This window comes from Phasianus colchicus, chromosome 1 (assembly GCF_987193195.1).
Source record: "Phasianus colchicus chromosome 1, bPhaCol1.hap1.1, whole genome shotgun sequence".
Lineage (NCBI taxonomy): Eukaryota > Metazoa > Chordata > Aves > Galliformes > Phasianidae > Phasianus > Phasianus colchicus.
In genome coordinates this window covers 13,270,306-13,290,405 of record NC_143436.1, presented here as the reverse complement: position 1 = coordinate 13,290,405, position 20,100 = coordinate 13,270,306, and the positions used below count along the sequence as shown (strand labels likewise).

Genomic DNA, 20,100 nt, shown 5'->3' with positions numbered 1-20,100 from the left:
AAGAACAAAAGAAAACAATCCAGTGCACTAATTCCATTACTGTTCCTAGCATTCAGTGGCTTCATCTACCACAGAAGTCTTCTGAGAATTATCAGAGCTTCTCTATATGCTTTTTTTTTAACTTTATTTTTGCTCTTTTATGGACTTGTGTGCATATTAGCAGAATCCATGCAGTTTCTGTCCATCATTTACATGCTTTTCACTGTGTTCAAATTTCATGAAAGTATTTTCCGTAAGTAGTAGAAATACTAAATTTTTCTTTCCTTTCTGTTTTTTCTGGAAGAGTTATTGGAGGGAGTTGAATTACCAACTCATTTTTCCTTTTTGGTTAGGTTGATTGCAGTGAGTCTTCCAAGTGTTTTTGTAGTCTAAGAGGAATTCAGGAAGAAAAGTGCCTTTCCAACTGGTTCAAGAGTTGAAGTCCTGTCTGAATGTTGTTGTGCAATCTGTGACAAACACGATGTGCATTTCTAATTATCAACCAGCCTTCCACAGTTCCACAACCTAAAAGAAAGCCATAAACGTTTTGAGTGTTCAGGGATGATTTTCAAGCATCAAAGATGAAGGGGAAGCATAAGCAACCTGTTTCCCACTCCTTGTGCAGGAAATACTATCCTTTAAAATTCTGTCTTCCTGCTGCCCGTTCTGTGTGCTGCTACCCTGGCAGTGACAATAGTGATGTTTAGCAACTACCTGGTGTTAGCTGGAAGCCAGCATTTTCTTTTTGAGGCCATCTTTTTGAGGTTCCTTCTTAAATCTGTATGTCAATTCAATATAAGATTAAGTACTTTTCTCCCTTTTCAGTTTAAGGTTGCAAGTGCGTACCTTGAGTGGGATCAATGAAGCTGTACTGCTTTTATTTTCTGTATTGGAGGAAGGGATAGGAGGGTTTTTATTAATAGAGGCTTTGCTTATCTCAAATCTAGAGGATTTGCAGTAAATGCAGGGTGAGAAAGTTGGACATGATATTGTGAGTTCAGTAAACCTTCTGTCACCCACTTCATTGAGAACAGCGTATATCTGAGCAGCAGGGCCTTTGAAAGAAGGACCAGAGAAATCTGGATGAGAAACTCAGTGGGAGTTGGGTGTTAGGAGCTGATAGCTGCCCAAAGCCAGGTTCTTCCTGCTCAGTTGTCGGTGTGAGCTCAGCAGCAAAATAACAGCTGTTCTTAAGCCAGCCTGATCTGTGATGTTCCTCTGGGAATCCTGGGCAGTAACAGATGTTTGTTTCTCACATGTATTCTTGATAATGCAATCCTTATGCCCTAACATGGCAGTGTGTGTTCTAATTAGAATACAGCTATATTACCATGGCCTAGTAGCTTTTTCAGAGTTCCATATAGAGTCTTTCCAAGTTGGTTGTAAGCTGCTGTTGAGCAAAAAGTACCTACCGGGTAATCAGGCTTAAAAAAAAAAAAAAAAAAAGTGAAAATTGTAAAGGGATAGAGAGTTTTTTTTGAGTGTTCTGTTTATCCATATACGTCAATGAAGATGATACCTAGCCATGTCTCTGTTGCCTTAAGACTTGCAAAGATAATGTAAATGTTTTATTTCAGAGATTAAGAAGATTATCCACAAAATACAGAACAGAGAAGATCTATCCAACAGCCACTGGTGAAAAGGAAGAAAATGTGAAAAAGAACAGATACAAGGATATATTACCATGTAAGTCTGATTTGCTTGTTAATAGAGGATAAGGGAAAAGGTTTGTTACTCTTAATGTACTCTAAATTTCATTATTTAGTTAACAACAACAAACAAAATTGGAGATGCTTTGAAAGATCATTTTCTTGGAGTTTTTATTTTTAACTTGGCAGGTAAAGTGGAGATTTATGTATTTTGCTGGGGAAGTTATCACCCAAATACACAATAGTTGGGTCTCAAGCCGTATCAAGCTGAGGCTTTCATTTTAACTCAGAATAGTCCAGGACCTTGCGGGGTCCTTAACCGTATGTATTTTTTTCATTTTCACGATAGAAAATGAACGTCAGCATAAGATCTCACTGAGATTTTAAGGAAGCCTGTGTTTGTGGTTTGAAGTAGAACTGATCTTTCCTTGCTGGTTCATACTCTGAAAGCCATGTGTGAGATCAGTGTTGAGTATTTTCTGTTTGTATTTTGCTGTGGCCCAAGTAAAATGGTTCCATGTTCAAGCACATAAAATGTGACTCAGAGCAGAATTTTAAATTCTAAAACCAAGTATATAGTTATAACAGATTTTGTTGTGACAAGATTGTGTGTTGCAAGTTCACTTTGTGCATCTCATGAGGCCACACATCTCAGCAGTTCTTGCTGTGCTTCTCAATACGAGTAACTGTCAGCAAGATTAAAGGCTGGTCTTCTGACAAGTGCCATTTTTCATATCCCAGAAGATTAACGACAAGTCTGTTCCACTTAGCTCTCTCAGAAGTGTTTGAAGGCTTATAATCCATTCGAAGCTGAAAATGTTCTTAGGCATCATTAGCTTTCAGCTTCAAGATATATTCTGGTAATAAACTCTGTGTTTCAGACTGTGGTGTACCTGTGGGTTTTGTTTCTCTAGAGATGGAGTTTTCACCCCTTTCCAGAGCTTGGAGCTATGCTTCCAGTAGTCAGATTGGCCACAGGCCTCAGACTGTTTAACAAAGTGGGCATAATGGCTGCTGCTGTAGTGAGAAGGGAGGACATGCATGGCACTGAACTCGAAAGCAGCAAAACAGTGAAATGTTATCGGGCTTTGTTTTAATTTGTGAGGAAAAATGTTAAATGGGTACAGTGAGAGAGAGGAAGCTGTTGTTACAGTACCTTTATTCTGCTTATTCCATGCAGGCTTATTGATAATTAGATAAAAATACTTGAAAAGTTCAGTAGCACTGAGGCTGAATCCACGAGACATAATAGCCACTGTGGCAATACGTGGCCGTAGCTAGAATGGGGGTGAGCTTTTCTTTTAGTATGTTGAAAAAATCAAAACATGAGGCATTAGGATCCGAAAGGATATATAGATCACAATGGGGAAAATGAACAAAACTCAAAGCTGACGGTGAGGAAAATTGAAGGTAAACATTCAGTTGAAGTGAGAATATTTTTGAACGCCAAAAAGTTCTAGCAGTGAAGCAATGGCAGACCAGCTTGACAGAGAAACAAAAGAAAAGCTAGAAGATGTTTGTGAGGAAGAATGGGTATGGTACTTCAGTTTTATAAATCCAGAAGGTAGCTTACAAATGCAGCTTAATAGGAGATTAACCCTGTATATCAGAAATGATTACTGCTACCAGAGAGATCAGTACTTCAGTACTAACTTGATGCGGTCTTCAGAATAAATGCAGTATGTCCATGCATACCCTTTTACTAAGCCATCCTTAATGACACTCAAATTAACCATGATGTTCACTGATTACTTGAAGACACCAATTTGTAATTCTGAGCAGAGCCTTTAAGCTATGTATAAAGCTTAAAAAAAAAAAGAAAAAGCCAAAAACAGTTAATCTCCTGAACTTGGAGCTTGCTGTAGAATTTTCTTTGGAGAATTGTGTTTTGGAGCTAAAATGGGAGAAGAGCTGAGCTGTGGCAGATGAAGGAAGGCTGGAAGTGCTGACATCTGGCAGCTGCTTTAGAATTTTGGATCTACTGTGCTGGAAAGATAGGAGCCCTCAGTAGCCTAAAGTTATAATTATTTTAATCCATCATTTAAGAATACTTTTTAGTATTACGTTTGTGACATCACTGTATATTTATGAAGATTTCATGCTTTTACACTGTACATACAATAATGTATGACAGTGTAGTTGTTGTAATGGTTTCTCTGGGTATTTATTTTAGTGTTGCCTTTGCATTCATCGAGGCTTGTCCCATTTTAGGAAGCACCACACAGTGACACAAATGTTTTCTGCTTGTTATCGGGGCTCTGGAAAGAAATTCCTTGTCTTGGGCTTTTTGGAAGAGTTTTCAGTAGAGAATTAACACTCAGCACGTACTTCTTGAGGTTACTTTTATTATCAGTGATGTTTTGCACCAACAAAACATCCCAACACCCCAAAACCATTCATATTTCCTTTTTTTGGAGGGACTTGTTCTTTGTTTTTTATGTAATTTAGACTCTTAATAGAGTTTTAGCTGCCTTATGGCTTAGGAATCAACCCTGGGAGCAGGAAGTATTAGAAACTACTTGGGCAGATGCTGTTTCTGTATATACTCCCATTCTCCAATTCAGATCTACAGGGTACTTTTTTCATTCTTCGTTTCCAGTTTATTGTGGTGCTACATTAAATTGGTTCTTATTGTGGAGATGGTTTGAATGATATTGGTGTTTTCTAGGAAACACTGGTATCAGCCAAAATGTTAGCAGAACAAATTTAGTAGTGAAGGATATTTTTAAAAGATTTCTGAGAATTTTGATCTCCAAAGATGTATTCTTACAGGAAATGTTCTCCGAGATGATTCCTTAATGACCAGTGTTGAAATTTGAAATGTCAAAACCTTGTAAATGAAAGGAGTTGGCTGCTTCTGGTTGAGCAGGGGAGGGTTCTGTGCCCCAGCCAAGTGCCCAGCCCGGTGTTTGGGGAGCAGAGGTCAGGCTGTGCTGAAGCAAGAAGCCACAGTGCATGTTTTGTATTGCAATAGCTGATGGGCTACTGAGACCTGCCCACAGCTTTAACTTGGCAGTTAGCTGTGCTTTATTCTTTTAGCTTTATGGATACAGTAAGCGTTCATTTAATTCTGTCTGTCATGGTCTGTGATAATGTTGTGTGACTGCCACTTGGCTTACTTCTAATCAATTGAATTTCAAGTTGATTTCATTAACTGCTTTGTTTCTGTGATGCTGTTTTTGGGAACACTTTTTCAAAGCTTAATTTGTCCTTCTGATACTCTATTTACAGTGTGTTCCATATTTACTACCATATATTGATTTACACATTGTAATTCTTTACATTAAAAAATGTATTTTTCTTTTAGTTGATCACAGCCGAGTTAAACTGACCTTAAAAACTCCCCCCCAAGATTCTGACTACATCAATGCAAACTTTATTAAGGTATGAATTATTATCTTTATGGGTTTAAAATTTGGTCGAAGCTCTTACTTCAGATCAGTGCAGCTTTTGTGTTTTACCCTGAGATTAGAATTCAGAGCTGGGAGGAAAAAATGTTTTTTTTACTGTGGCTTAAACAAATTTACAAACCTGATGTCATTTATTGGGCAATATTGTAAATTATTTTGCTTTAGGTTTAAACATAATATTGAAAAATCTCATTTTAAGGTGACAGACAACCAAACTGGAACTTTATACCATAGCAAAGTTGAGACAGAAATATTTAAAAAAATTGATGCTGTTAAAACTGCTAGATATTAAGAGAAGCTGTTTTTAGAACATAAGAGAGGCATTGTGTGTGACAAACTGTGCATGCTTATATGCACTTTTGCTGTTCATGGCAGAAGTGGACTTATTCCTAACACTCTGAAAACCAAGCCACTCTAAATGTCTTCAACCTTTTTACATAAACACTTCAGAATCTTTGGTTTTTGAAATAATTGTATTCCATGAATTTTTCAAAGGGAGTGCTTTAACAGAAGAAGAAATATTCCAGTGTTGATCATGAAATATGTAATAAACTGTGCAGACTTATAGATACCTTTCAGGTCTGCAGCATACAGAATTGGTTAACTCAGTGCCTTCTGTTGCAGTCTCTGCCAGTACAGTAGCTGTTATCTTAGGCCCACTTGAAATCACTGGCAAAATTATGACTAATGTCCACTGGATTCCTATTTCATGTTCACCTTTCCTGTTGGATCAAAAACAGAATTCTAATTTTACATAATTATAAATGAAAGCTTTTTATTCAGTGTGGATAAATTTTCTTTGTAAACATTAATGATTCCTTTGTGCAATCCTAGGGAGTACATGGGCCGAAGGCGTATGTTGCTACCCAGGGACCATTAGCAAATACAGTAATAGATTTCTGGAGGATGATATGGGAATACAATGTGGCTGTAAGTACCTACTTAAAAACAGGAATTGTGTATTACTCTATTTCATGGTACATCAATTGTATTTCTTGTTTGAGCTAGCTATTAACAAGAATTTTGACGGTGATTTAGCAGAGGTTTGTCTTAGAATGCTACTTAAACTACAGAATTAACATCTGTGTCTCATTATTCAATTTAATAAAGTAATAAGATGTAATAATTTTGATTATATATGAAATCATGTCTTTTTATGAACAGGTCAGTACTTAACCCCTTCTCCTGCAAGAGACCTTACCATTTTGACCCTTCATGTGGACAGACAATTAGATGCAGAAGCAGCATTAGAAACAAAATGGGTGTCTAACTTTTAGTTATGCTAATTCTGAATAACTTGTTTTTCTGTATTTTCTGGATCTTTTCAAACAATTATTGTCAGGAGTTAAGTTTTAAGTACTATTCAAGTTGGATTCAACAAATAAATTTTTGTTTCTGAATTTTTTTTTGTTGGTTTGTTTTTTACCAGACCCTTTAAAGACAGTTGCTTACTATTGTAACAAGTGGGTTACCTTTTGGTGTTTTTTGGTAGTGTTATTCAGATTGTCATATCTGAAATTTCTTTGCCTAAGCAATCTTGTTTTGGTTTTTGACAGTTTTTTGCATAGATTTAAAAAAACAATCTATGTTGTTATAAATAGGCACAACTGTGCATTTTCTTATATTTAGCAAATGGTTCTACATTCTTACAGTAGTACAGTCTGGCTAAATGAATAAGATATTCATATAGGATTGCAGTGATTTCAAATGCTTCAAATTAGGTAGGCTTTAAATATTTTATTAGTATTTTGGCTTGTTTTGTGCAGAATAAAACTTGGACACTATTTTAGTATTAAAAGAATGTGCAGCTACAAATCAGTCCCTTCAGTGGCAGCCAGTTAAGGAGTATCTGTGTTGTCTTAGCTAGGAGCAAGCAGTAAAGTATTTGTGATCTTTCTTCTATCTAAAGCTAGCTTACGTTTTTCCTTTTCAGATAATTGTAATGGCCTGTCGAGAATTTGAAATGGGAAGGGTAAGTGCACTAAATACAAAACCAAGTGAGCAGTTCTTGTGTAGGACAATATGCCGTTACCTGTTAAACTGTGTGTGTGTGAATTCCGAAACTATAAAAGTAATCTGCCAGGATTGAATGAGAATACGCTTATTCTTATGCACAGAAGAAAGAATGAATGTGACTGCTCTTCTTTGTTCATAGTGTTGTGTTATTATCTAGGAGTTCTGTCAGGATATGCATTATGTCTTTGTATATAGAACTGAACTGATGCTCTGTTTCTGGTCATGTTATTTTGAATTAAAGAAGTACATCTTAGCGAGATGTGTGCCAACTATCAAAACACCAATTCCTTCAGAATTTCCTCTCAATTGATACAGCTGATACAAAGACTCCACAGGCTGTATTTATTGATCTAGTCATTTGTGGGTTTTTTTGTTGTATTTGTTATACCAAAACAATGGACAGCTTACTTTCTTAAGAGACAGTTTCAATTGAAATAGAAGAATAGAAAACAAGGCATTAGTAACTGTCATCTTGTCTACTCTTTCTGTTGTTAACCATCTTTCAATATCATGTACCAACTAAACTAGGATTCTTTGCTTCAACAGAAAAAATGTGAACGTTACTGGCCGTTGTATGGGGAAGCAGCAGTAACTTTTGGACCATTTCGTGTTTCATGTGTAAGTATTAAGCTTTATAAAAGAGTTTTATGGAATTATTGCTCCATTAGGTTATAGTAGGTACTCGACTCGTGTCAAGCCTTGTATTATGGAAGAAACACTCAATTGTTCAATATCAAATTTTACCGAAGACACGAAAGAAAATGATGGAAAGCAATATGTGTATGTAAGTCTTACAGGATTTTTGAATTCCTTGTGATTTTTTTAAGCGGGGAACATGTGCAATGGCTTTGTTTCTTTTTGTGCCATTTCTTTAACTTTACATCATGTAGTTTTGAATGTCTGTAGCTGATCAAGAATGTAGATAATATTCAAGTAGCTGTTTCTTTCCATTATCACTTATGCTTTCTAGATGTGTAAGAGAAATGAAAGTAACACTGGATTGGTTTACTTTTTTTGAGGAACATGAAGTTAGGTATCATAAATAGAGAAAGTTTCTTCTCTGAAAGAATGGTTACATGCTGGAACAGGCTGCCCAAGAAGGTGATAGTGTCACTGTCACTAGAGGTATTCAATAACTGTTTAGATGTGGTACTAGGAGACATGGGTTAGTGGAAAGATATAAGTGGGACGTGGACGGTTGGACTGGATGATCTTGAAGGTTTTTTCTAACCTTGGTGATTCTGTGGTTCTATGATTGTTTGTGAGGTATTCAGGGTGTGAGTAAGAATGAGGTATGTAGGAGCATAACCACAGAAATAATTATAGGATTGTAAGATTGGTGTTTCCTGGGTGGGAGGTAGTATCTGGTTGCCTTTGTACACATCTGGTGGTGTATCTTTGTTTCTTCCATAAATTGAGGCCCGTTTTGTCCCACTTCTGGTTCTTGGAGCTTTGATCACGTTGTCAGGGCTTCATTTTCAGATCATGCCAAGATGCATCCAGCCTATCACATTGTGTTCAGTGATAGATGAAGTCTTTAACTAAAGAAATAAACTGTATAGGATGATCCTTTTCCTTACACTTGCTGCCAGCTTGTGGCAATGAATTTGTAGTATTTCTTTGATTGGGTATTGCCTCTGGATAATTAGTGTTTATATAATGCAGTGGACCCTGAATTTGATGAACATTTTTGGTTTGGGATTTTCATTTTTTGCTGTGATTACTTCTCACCATATCCTGCTGAAGCCATGTAGGTGATTCTGAGCTTATTGTAAGATGTCTGACATCACTCACTGCTTGTAATTTTCATGGCTGCTATATAAACGTAAGAAGATATCCGTGTACCAGTGTCTCTTCCTCTTGGCCTGAGGCTGATTTAGCCAGCGTGTCTTTGTCATTTTCTCTTATTGCTGTCCTTACAGGTCAGTAGAACAGCCTTAACGCTGTATTCTTCTTAATTGTTTGAATACTTGTTTACAGCAGTTCAGTAGCAATTCAGTAATATATTTTAAAGGAAACTATTTCTGTGTCCTTGCAGTCCATCTGTCTTCTATTCTTCCACTCTTCCTCAAAGTCTTGAAAAACACCTTTCCAATGCCAGTCATCTTTTGTCATAACCTCTGCTACTTTTTCTTACATGCATCTCTCTTTAGACATGTATAACATGTGCTGAAAAAAGGGCTCCTGAAATTTCTGTTGGGTCCTTTAGATTGTGCTGATATGAGAAAAACCTGAATCATGGATTCAATTTGTACTTGAATAGAACTGTCAAGTGATCATAAATCATCTTGCTGTGTAAGATGGTGTATATGGATTCTGTTGCCACTAGGTATGCAATATCTACTTTAAACCTGCAAGGCAGTGCATTTGTTGTCTTGATGGAAAATGGTAAATACCCAGTAGGAGGAGGAAACAAAAACACATATGCAGTCTCCTAAAATTCACTGTGGAAAGCTGGAACAGTTATGATTTTTGAGGTCTCTTCAAATTGTGCTATTACTGATGTTTTAAGTAAAACAACATTGCTTAGTATAGGCAGTGTAAACCTACTTTGGAGTGTCAGCAGTGGATTTGAAAATTCTGAGAGGTTAGAAGATTTGGTTTTTTGGCCACAACAAAGATAATGACAATAACCCATTCAGATGCCCCTCTCATTGAAAATAATCCCTGAGGAATGGATATCAAAATACAGATTAAGAGGTTGAAGTTTAGACAAGAGAAGTGCTACAGAAGGATAACTGGAAGAGGAAAAACTAGATGAACAAAATGCATAGAGAAATTAAGCAAAAGTAGTATATTATAATGCTTGTACTTACTGACAGTTTCAGGTGCAAGTTATTCACTTGGAAAACCCCAGTTTTTATTTTAAGAAAAAGCAAAATCTTTCACAAGTATGTTGCTTACAGCAAGATATATTGCTTTTGGTTTAGAATCAATATTTTAATTGTCCATCTTTGGGAAAATAACAGATATAAAAACTGTAAATTCAAAAATGAAAACAAACCCTGAGCTTGGATTTCAGTTATGTCCTGTATGTGTTCTAGTTACATATGTTTGTCTCTTTTTTCCATTCATTACTGTTTTATCTTATTTAGGAAGCTGAGCAAGCAAGAACAGATTACTTCATTAGAACGTTATTACTTGAATTTCAAAATGTAAGTACATGAGGAATTCTGGCCTTATCTGTGACTTAATGGTTGCCTAGAAAGTTCTCTATAGTGATAAGTGAAGGGAACTGGTGAAAATCTCTTCACTTTTTTTAGGTGATGATTCTGTATGTATGTAAATTGTCAAACATAGAGGTGATGTTAAAAACTGAAGTACGTAAGAAAAGAGTAGTGAAACTACCTTTCTTTTTGGTTAGACAAAGGCATGTGGTCTTTAATATCACGCATTAACAACTGGAAAGCTGCTGCGAACCTAGAAATATTTTGTTCTTTACCCAAACTGAAAGTATGACCACAGACTGAATCAAATTGTCAAAAGAGACTGCTTCCTTTTAGCTTTTTTTTGGGCTGAGTGTAAGTACTTGTTAGAATTCATTCCATAAACTTTCATTTTTAATCAAGAGGGTTTTGCAATGCAAAGGGATATTTCTTATGCCCATTAATGTACTTGTCTTGCTAAATAAAGCAAGAACGACAATTTCATGATTTTTTTCAAGATTTCTACTTGTAGTTTTTGGGGAAAAAAAGTATTGTGCATTTAAAATGGTAATATTTGTGGAAAATGTGGTATGTTCTTGCTGAAGTTGAGCTGTGTTGTCTTTTTGCTTGGTAAAGTTCTGCAAGGGGAGACATGGGAGAAATGTGTGTAATTATATAGAAGGATAAAGTAGAAATGTATTTTTAGAAGAGAACTAAGCTGAATTTTTGAAGAGTTATCTTAATGTTCAAGAATGTCTGGTAACTCAATTCATATATAATACTTGTTGGCAGTTAAACAAGATTATAATTTGTCTCATTGTGAAAAAAATAGTTAATTTATCTTGGTTAAAATCTTTAGTCCCAAAGAGCTGCTGTAAAGCACGAAATCTGCTTTATAAACTGAATATCAGATGTGTTGATTGTGAGAAGGAACTGTAACCTATTCAGTGAAATAAGAGCACTTATTTTCGTGTAAGGGCTAAGAATGAATGAACTTAAATGCCAAATTTGAGGTGACTGTGTTTTTCCTAAAAGGAATTCAGTAAATGAAAAAATAAACATGGAACACTCCTGCAAAAATGGAAAGGCTGGCAATCTCTTTTAAAGAAGGCTTGTCATCCTTTTTGGCATAATGTATTAAGAAATAATCTTTTACAACGTAACTCACATTTATTTTGTTTAGCATTACTTTATTCCATTTCAATAACTGATATCACAGCAGTTATCAAAAGTGTTTATTAATGCAGTGCTGTTTGAGGGGTGATTTGTGTTTGCTGTGGCTTCCTAGGCGTTGGCAGCAAGATGTGTGCTTCTGAGCAATTCATTTCTGTTCATGTTTTCTGAATCTCATAGCTGACCATCCTATGAATTTTTTGATACAGCAGCAATTAACTGCAGAACAATAACTGTTTTTTGCAGCATTTACTGGTATGGTGAATTAAAAACAATACCGAAAAGATTAAAAACCCCAAAGCAGAATCGGGTATTTTTATTACCCAAACTTTGAGAACTGGTTACTTCAGAAACTGTAAGGGGTTCATTATTTGCTTGTCCATACCATACATGCAAATCATATTCAGCTGCTTGACTTCTGTATTTTCTTCAGGATTTCTTTGAGGTTTTATCCTCTTGATAGTAAAGAGCTATGCTGTATATGTAAAACACACATTGACAGAGAATTACAGACTTACCTTGAAGAATTCTAAATATAGTCTTGGACCAGGGAGGTAAATGTGCTTTTGTGGCAGAAAGATCCTTCAACACAATTCCTAGAATATTTTCTAGTTTTCTAGAATAAGGACAACTTTTGTTCCTTCTGTAGGACATTCAGTGGGATATCATTCAAAATCCTATATATGTACTATATACATGAAGTTATGTGAATATGGAAGTTATCCTAATTGCCATGAGGAAAACTAGTTTGAAAGCTGAAGATTATTATGGACTAAGTCAATGGGTTTCTTAAAAAGTTACAATAAACAGGACTATGAAGATTCCTTTTCATTATTAATTTATATATAAAAAGCTTAGATTTAGAAATTATTTTTTTCTGACTGTTCTGCCCATGTGGAAAAATGACTCATTAAACGTAATTAAGTGGAAGTTCTTGATGGACCATAAAGGGATGTATTTGTCTTCCCTGCCAATGATATTGATTTTTATATAACCAGTTGGATTTATATTTGTTTTCTTACACTGGGCATTCTTTTGCTTTTGCTAGCTACAGTGTGCTCACAGATTTAATAAAAGGATCATTTCCAAAATAGTTGTTTCAGTTGGAAGATCATATAAATTTCCATGTTCAAAAAGTCCACCAGATTGCTTCTCAGATAACTAAACAGAAGATAGTATAGGTCCTTTAACCTGTAACCTGTAATAATGATAAAAATTTCATGCTCCTGCCTCTCCAGTGTATTATTTTGTGCACGTGCTGGAATCAAGAGATGTGACAGCGTGGAGAGCTGCAGTAAAGTAGCTTTTCTGTGGGGAGTTTGGGTAATAGTGAAAGTGAGAATTTGAGCTGTTCTGTAAGGAATTCTGGTAGCTGAGTAACTAATGTGTTTTAAATCCTGCTGTTTACCTAAGGCCTACTGTCAAATGAACAACTAGGATAAAAGTATACAACTGTGTTGCAAGTGTGAGCCGTCTTGGATGTAGCCCAAATTATTTTAAGTTCCTTAATTTTTACCTGCACGCGCATTTTATTTTGCAGTCTGTCAAAGGGACATGACAGAAAATTTCCAGTTACTGGAGCATGACTGGAAAAGGGGGTGGTTTCCTCATTGCCTTTCTTTCATCCTTTCAAAGTTTAAGACTGTAGAGACTGAGAATCTCTAAGATGGTGCAGCATTATGGGTTCTGTATCCCATATGTTCATGAGGTGTTTTCTTTACTCCTTCAGCAAACTGGCTTGCAGTGTTTTCACCCATGCACTAGTAGTACTCAAACATTTCAGAATTTCCTGTTTTTTTCTTTTTTTTTTTAAGCTGCTGTTAGTTGTAGGTTTTTTATAAACTAAAATGGCTTCGATTGTCTGGGCTACTAAGGAACCTCACCAAATAATTTATTTCACACAAGCTCCTGAAATAGGCATTATAATTAACAACTTTCATTCCTCCTCCCTTAGGAAACTCGTAGTGTCTATCAATTTCATTATGTTAACTGGCCTGACCATGATGTCCCATCATCTTTTGATTCTATTCTGGACATGATCAGTTTGATGAGAGAATACCAGGAACATGAAGATGTACCAATCTGCATACACTGCAGGTATCAAGTACATTTAGTTTTAAACTTTATATACGTTTTAGAAATTTAGACTTGTAGTAGGAGATGGGCTAGTGTGATTCCAAATTGCAATTACTTTAGTTTTCTAAGAAGGAATATTTCCTCATGTCAGAACTTGGCTCAGACTGATACAGTCCTCATTATCTTAAACTCACATCACAGTAGAATTTTATTTCAGTTGAGAACATTATTCCTGTGGCTCTTTAAACATTCAGATCCTCATTACGACAAACTTTCTGAAGATCATTTGTTGTGGCTTATCCTGGCAGGTGGCTTCATACCACGCAGTTATTCACTCACTCCTCCTCTTTCAAGGGGAATAGGAAAGAGAATCAGAAACAACAAAGTAGGACACATGGGTTGAGATAAATTATTTTCTAAGAGAAAAAACAGATATGACTATATATATATCAATATATATATATATGAATGATATATATGGCAATTTATATCTTTACATATATATATATATATATAAAATACAGCAAGTGATGCACAAGTAATTGTTCTCCACCCCTGGAGTGATGCCTAGCTAGACCCCTAAGGTGCAGAAGAAGCTGAGATTAACTCCCTCCCTTCCAAACTCCTCCTCCTTAATGTCATATGGTATGGAATATCCCTTTGGCCAGTTTAAGTCAACTGTTCCAATTCTTTTCCCTCCCAGCTTGGGCCCTTTGCTGTGAATTGCCTTGGCTTAGCAGGCAACAACAAACATTAGTGTGTTATCAACATTGTTTGCTGTACTGTATGTAGGAAAATACTCAGTTTGTGTTAGTAAGCCAGGGAATTATAAATCCTTAGAGGCTTATTAATTCTGGATGTCCTCTACAACTGTTACAGAAATCTTCAGTCTTAAAGCAGCATTCAGATAACTTGCCTTCCTAAGGAATTGGGTCTAAACCCAAAATCTCTTTAGCATGGAGATTAGTTTCACTTTGTTCTGTTTTTCTTGAATGCCAGTACAACTTCACAACTATGTAATGATACATATTTATTGCACTGTAACTCGATCTGGAAAAATAGGTGTTTATGCATTAGGAAGAATAAGTGCTACAGGTCACTGTCACTTTTTTCAACTTGTTTGCTAATAGCAAGCGGAAAGTACAGGTATGCTGTTGAAGCAGAAAAATGTGGAAACTCTTTAAATGCGTTCCATTCTTCTGCTTAGCATCTGTCATTAAACTTTGATAAAATTGCTACTGTTAAAGCAGTGATAGCTAGAAATAGTGTAAGAAAAGAAGCAGTGAAAAAGTCAATATCAAAATGTTTTTCATGACTGCAGTTCTGGTCAGCCACAAAAAACTTGTATTGAAAGCTTTAATTTTGCTCTACTAAATTTGTTATTTGAAAATGTTACAGGTTTAAGTGGAACAAGCTTAAAATGATAGTTGGAGGAATTAAATGTTTTTGGTTTTATATGGGTTCTGAAAATATGAAGCTTGTAGTGCCTTTTCAGCCATTTAAAACAGTTTCTAATGTACCTGTTTATGTTCAAAGTGCAGGGTGTGGAAGAACAGGAGCCATCTGTGCCATAGATTATACATGGAATTTGCTTAAAGCTGGGGTAAGGAACCTTACAAGAAAAAATTGTGGCGTTCCATCATTTCATAACAACAATTGATTGAGCTTTCAAATGTTCTGAAACTGTGAAATGTCTCTGTGTTCTAAAATTCTTACGACAGGTTGGATGTTTACCTTCATCACATTCATGCTGTGGTGTGAACTTTCCTTTGACATCAAATTTTTATTTTTTTGAGGAAAAAAAAGCATTGAACTATATTCCACATTTGGATATATTTCAGTTTTAAGTGATTTTGGATGCTGTTTCCAGCATCTCTGATTTTGCAGCTTTTGAAGTCTTGATATTTAGAACGTAAGGAGATAATGTCTTCTGGGAGTTTCTAGCTTGTGAAATGTCGTGTTAATGCTTCCATTGAATGTCTCATTTTCAGAATGCTTTTAAATGCTCTCATCTGGTCAAAATGAAATGTTTAAAAACAAGTTCTGGAGAAGAATTGCTTTATAAAAGAATTCTGAGTGGCTACAAAGTCAGAAGAATTGATTGTTTACTTGCAGAAGTTAGGCATCCAAAAGTATTGCTATTTTTACAAGCGGTTACAACAATATAATTGACTTCCTTCTATATTTCAGAAAATACCTGAAGAGTTCAACGTATTTAATTTAATACAGGAAATGAGGACGCAAAGGCATTCTGCAGTGCAGACAAAGGTATAGTTTGTTTTAAAATGCATCTTACGATAATATATCATTCATTCTATATAAAGGTCCTGTGCACTAATTTTTATCTGAAAAATTACTATAGGAGCAGTATGAACTTGTCCATCGAGCCATAGCACAACTGTTTGAAAAGCAACTGCAAAAGTATGAAAGCTGTACGGACTGGAAGATTGCAGATGGAGTGGTATGTGCCTTTCCCATATGAGTTTTCATCAGTTGTAACTGTGGTTGAGTTTTTGTTGTGAAGTCTTATTTTTAATTGTTCATTCCTGTTATGAAGCAGGTTTGCACTACAAGTGCTTTTTGCTGAGTAGGGAGTTCTCTTGTACTTAGCTTACACTTAAATTTGATTATAAGAGTTAAGTCTGATAAATAACAGAATAGTTGCCACATATACCAAATGCCAGCTGTGTTGGGAGAAGTAATAGAAAGAATTTTAGGATGGATGAAATGCAAAACTTAGTATGTACATCAATTTAGAGTGAAGTATCTTGGTGAAGTGATAGTAGTTGACAGCTGAACTGTTTGGTATCTTGCTTTGACTGGCATTACTTGCCCAAAAACTGATGACAAAATGAAAATGTCTGACTTTCTGTGAGTTACTTGTTAAATGGTGTAATGAAGAACACATTAAAATGAAATGCTCGGTTTGCATGTAAGTTTGTGTGTTTGAACTGAGCTTAATTCATCCAATTTTATTCTCCCTTCCTCCCTGTCACCACTGTAGTGCTGGACCCAATTTTAACCCAGTAGATTTGCATTTATCTTACTACTGCACTTTGCTGGAAAAAATCTTTAATTGTAGGGATTTAGCATTTTTACATGGTTCTTTGTAGGAAGTCTAAAACACTTTTAATTCCCGGAAAAAAAGCAGGCATTTTTCTGTTAGTTCTCTTCAGACTCTGTCAATTCATGCAATAGTTCTGAGGCTTGTAGTCATCACTGAAATAACCTAATGGGCTAAGTACAACGTAGGTAGGGCAGGTTGCTTTAAGTGAGTTGAGTTTGATCTTCAGCATAATTGGAGTGGGAATTTTCATTTTACTGGTGATAAATAAATGTGGTAGCTTTTGGAATATGTAGATTCATTAGGTTTGTACAGAACAGATTCCTAATGACATTACTTTGTCTTTAAAAAAAAATAAATAAAAAGGCATAAGAGTCTGCAATATCTTCTAGCTATTTGACTTTGATCTGACCTGTATCTGCACTCTTCCTAGAATCAAAAATGTTTCATATTATTGACATGTATTCCTGAACATCTGTGGTCTGGAAGAAGTGCTAAATGAGGTGACATAGTTTTTTGATGCATGTCTTAGTGCCCTGGAATGCATGTTTACTTTGAGATGAAACTAAGCCTGCTGCAGAAAGTTTTCATATCACTGTCAAATGTAGTGGAATATGTTCAGGTTCTGTCCTAGATCTTAGTCTGCCTATCAGAAGTAAACATTTATCATTTATAGCAATAGTGGGGCAAGTGAGAAGCATTAGAATGGGTATATAGGAATAAACACATTAAGTTAGTGGGTGGTTGGAAATAAGTAATAAGTGGAGAAGTTCTTGAATATTTTGGCTGTCTTCTGGTTTTGAGCATCTGTTAAACATGGACAAAAATGTTTTCTGTTACCAAGAAAGTACTTCGCTATGAAACAAAATCATTACTTTATACTTGGGAAAGTATGGATACTACAGCGAGTGTAGAATCCTGCTTATGTGAGGGGTTTTAATTGTGTTCAGTGAGAACAGTTGCAGATAAAAGAATGGCTCTACTTCTGATACAGTACTATTATAGGATGCTGGAAGGTGTTCTCTTTTGCCTGCTTGTTATATTATGAATATTATGTATTACCTGAAGTTTTGGAGTACTCCGTAAGGTTGACTTTGTAGTTTTATTGTCCAGTTGCTTTTCTTGAATTGAGTTAAGCTTTGTAAGCAGTGTTTGCCAGCAACATCACAGTAAAAAGCTTATCTGATTGGCAATGAGTAGTAGTATTCATAGAGATGTAACTTAGACACAATGCTGAACGTGTGTTCCTGTGAACTTGCCAACTCTGCCCTGCTGGAAACAATACTGTACAAAGTCAACAAAAATGCACTCAACATCTAGAGTTCAGTTAGGGTTGTATCTTAATTACAACATTTTGAGAGAAGAATTCAAAGTCTTGTAGAAAATGCATGTATGGTATAATATAATAAATTACTACATACTATTACAGCACAGTTGTACTTATTGTGAATTCTTAGAACTGTAAATGTGCTTTAGACACTCTGTATTATTTGAAACACAAGAAAGTGGAAGAGAAGGTTTCTTTAGACACAGGCAGTACTTTCAACTGTCCCAATACTAGGCAAATTCCAGGGCAAAAGTGAAGTACTGCTCAGAAGTAGGAATTTCACAACCACATAAGAATCACAGAATCACAGAATCACAGAATCACTAAGGTTGGAAAAGACCTATAAGATCATCCAGTCCAACCATCCACCTGTCACCAATGGTTCTCATTAAACCATATCCCTCAACACAACATCCAAACGTTCTTTGAACACCTCCAGGGAAGTGAGTGAGGTACTAAATTTGATGATCAGAACTGTTTTTTATTCCCTCCTTGAATAGTTGGACTCTTGATGTCTCAAATTGGCTAACTGGGGACTGAGTCTAAGACTTGATGACTCAGTTTGGAACATCAAGCTGAGTCTTACACTCAGCCTTCCTTCCACTGAAACTCTTGGTCATCCTGTTTGAAAGTTTCCATCTCTGTTTTTTTTCCATTAAATCAAAAGGTTACACTTGGTTTTAATTTTGGAAGTTTGCAACAGATGTGAGCTGAATTGTGTTGATCATCTGATAAGATATCAGTTATATCAGAATATTTTTGAGTTATTTGAGGGGCATCTCTGTGGGCTGAAGTGCATAACATGGTTGTCATGGAAAAGTGAATCAGATGGATTTTCACAAAGTTGAATGTCTTGTATGTAGAAAAATCAAAATTGTTTAAAGGACCAAAAAACCCAGTAAATATACAACTGTCTGCTGAGAAGTATTTCTTACTGAATTTTGTCACATCTTGACAGTAAGAACCATGTTATAGTACTGCAAGTCTTTGTGGTTTTCCCTTATCCACTTATTAATAAACTTTTTCTCCAAAATATGACATTGTTAGTACTCTTAAGAATCACTCATTCTTGCAAAAGTGGCACATTTGTTACTGTAGTTCATGCTTTTAGAAGCTGTGGAAGAATCTGCTGCTGTAAGGAGAATGTGAATATTCAAAACATTAATGGTTTGACAACTAGGCCAAAAGTTTTCACCGGTGAAATTATCATCACTGTTTTGCATCTTGGAGAGAGATTTTGGACCATTATAGCATTGTAAAGAAATTTTAAGTGTCTTGGGAGACATTTATTTTGCTGTCTGTGATCAGCAAATTGTATTCAATTTGAATCATTCGAGTGTATTATTTCAGTCTAATATTTCCTTTATCTGCTGATACACTGTGGTTCTCAGGCAACAAGGACTAAAGGAATGCCTTGATTCCTTTTGAGGGAAACCATGAGATTACTTCTGGAAGAGTCTTTGCAAGATATCTTCTAGTAACTTACTAGTACAAAAAGCTTCTGGCTGACATGACGTTTTCTGTGACTTCTAAAAGAAAATATTGCAGTTCCTGGGCAGATTCCTCAGTTGTAGGTGATGCCTTGGAAGTCTTGGTCTAGAACTGCGATTCTCTATTTAGTCGTTTAGTGACAGCTCGGTTTCATACTTCGAGCACAGGAGATTGCAGATGGTGAAAGAGATTTTCCCTTGGGAGATGATAGCAAAATTTAGGTCATCGTGCCAGGTTGAATTCAAAAACGGCATCTGCTATGAGAATTCCTTGTTTGTCTTCATTAGCAAAGGAAAATGAGTTATTCTGCACATATTTATACAGACCACATAATCTGTGCTTCTTGTCCAGGTGATTACCGTGATTCTGATACAAGCCAGGATGCCATTGGCCTTTTTGGCCACCTGGGCACACTGCTGGCTTGTTCAACTAACACCCCCAGGTCTGTTTCTTCCGCAGTCTTTCAGCCACTGTGCCCCAAACCTGTAGCATTGCCTGGGGTTGTAGCTAAAGTGCAGGGCCCAGCACTTGATCTTGTTGAACTTCATCCCACTGGCCTCAAGCTCATTGATCCAGACTGTTTAGATCCCTCTGTAGGGCCTTCCTACCTCCAGGCAGATCAACACTTCCTTCCAACTTGATGTTGTCTGCAGATTTACTGTTTTACTGTGGATGCATTCAATCCCCTTGTCCAGGTCATCAGTAAAGATATTAAGCAGGATATTGATCTCAATATCAACCCTTGGGGAACCCTACTTAACTCCATTCA

The 20,100-nt window shown here is 36.0% G+C and overlaps 1 protein-coding gene across 2 annotated transcripts in view; it reads left to right on the top strand.

Annotated features, from left to right (window-relative positions):
- The window catches only part of PTPN12 (protein tyrosine phosphatase non-receptor type 12), a 70,635-nt gene that overhangs the window by 30,630 nt on the left and 19,905 nt on the right, over positions 1-20,100 (top strand). For both annotated transcript variants that reach the window (XM_090135523.1, XM_090135527.1), the window contains exons 2-11: positions 1,557-1,665; positions 4,936-5,012; positions 5,873-5,968; positions 6,972-7,010; positions 7,601-7,672; positions 10,150-10,209; positions 13,328-13,470; positions 14,986-15,052; positions 15,640-15,717; positions 15,812-15,910. In XM_090135523.1, the coding sequence (XP_089991649.1) occupies positions 1,557-1,665; positions 4,936-5,012; positions 5,873-5,968; positions 6,972-7,010; positions 7,601-7,672; positions 10,150-10,209; positions 13,328-13,470; positions 14,986-15,052; positions 15,640-15,717; positions 15,812-15,910 (840 nt within the window). The remainder of the gene's footprint in view (positions 1-1,556; positions 1,666-4,935; positions 5,013-5,872; positions 5,969-6,971; positions 7,011-7,600; positions 7,673-10,149; positions 10,210-13,327; positions 13,471-14,985; positions 15,053-15,639; positions 15,718-15,811; positions 15,911-20,100) is intronic.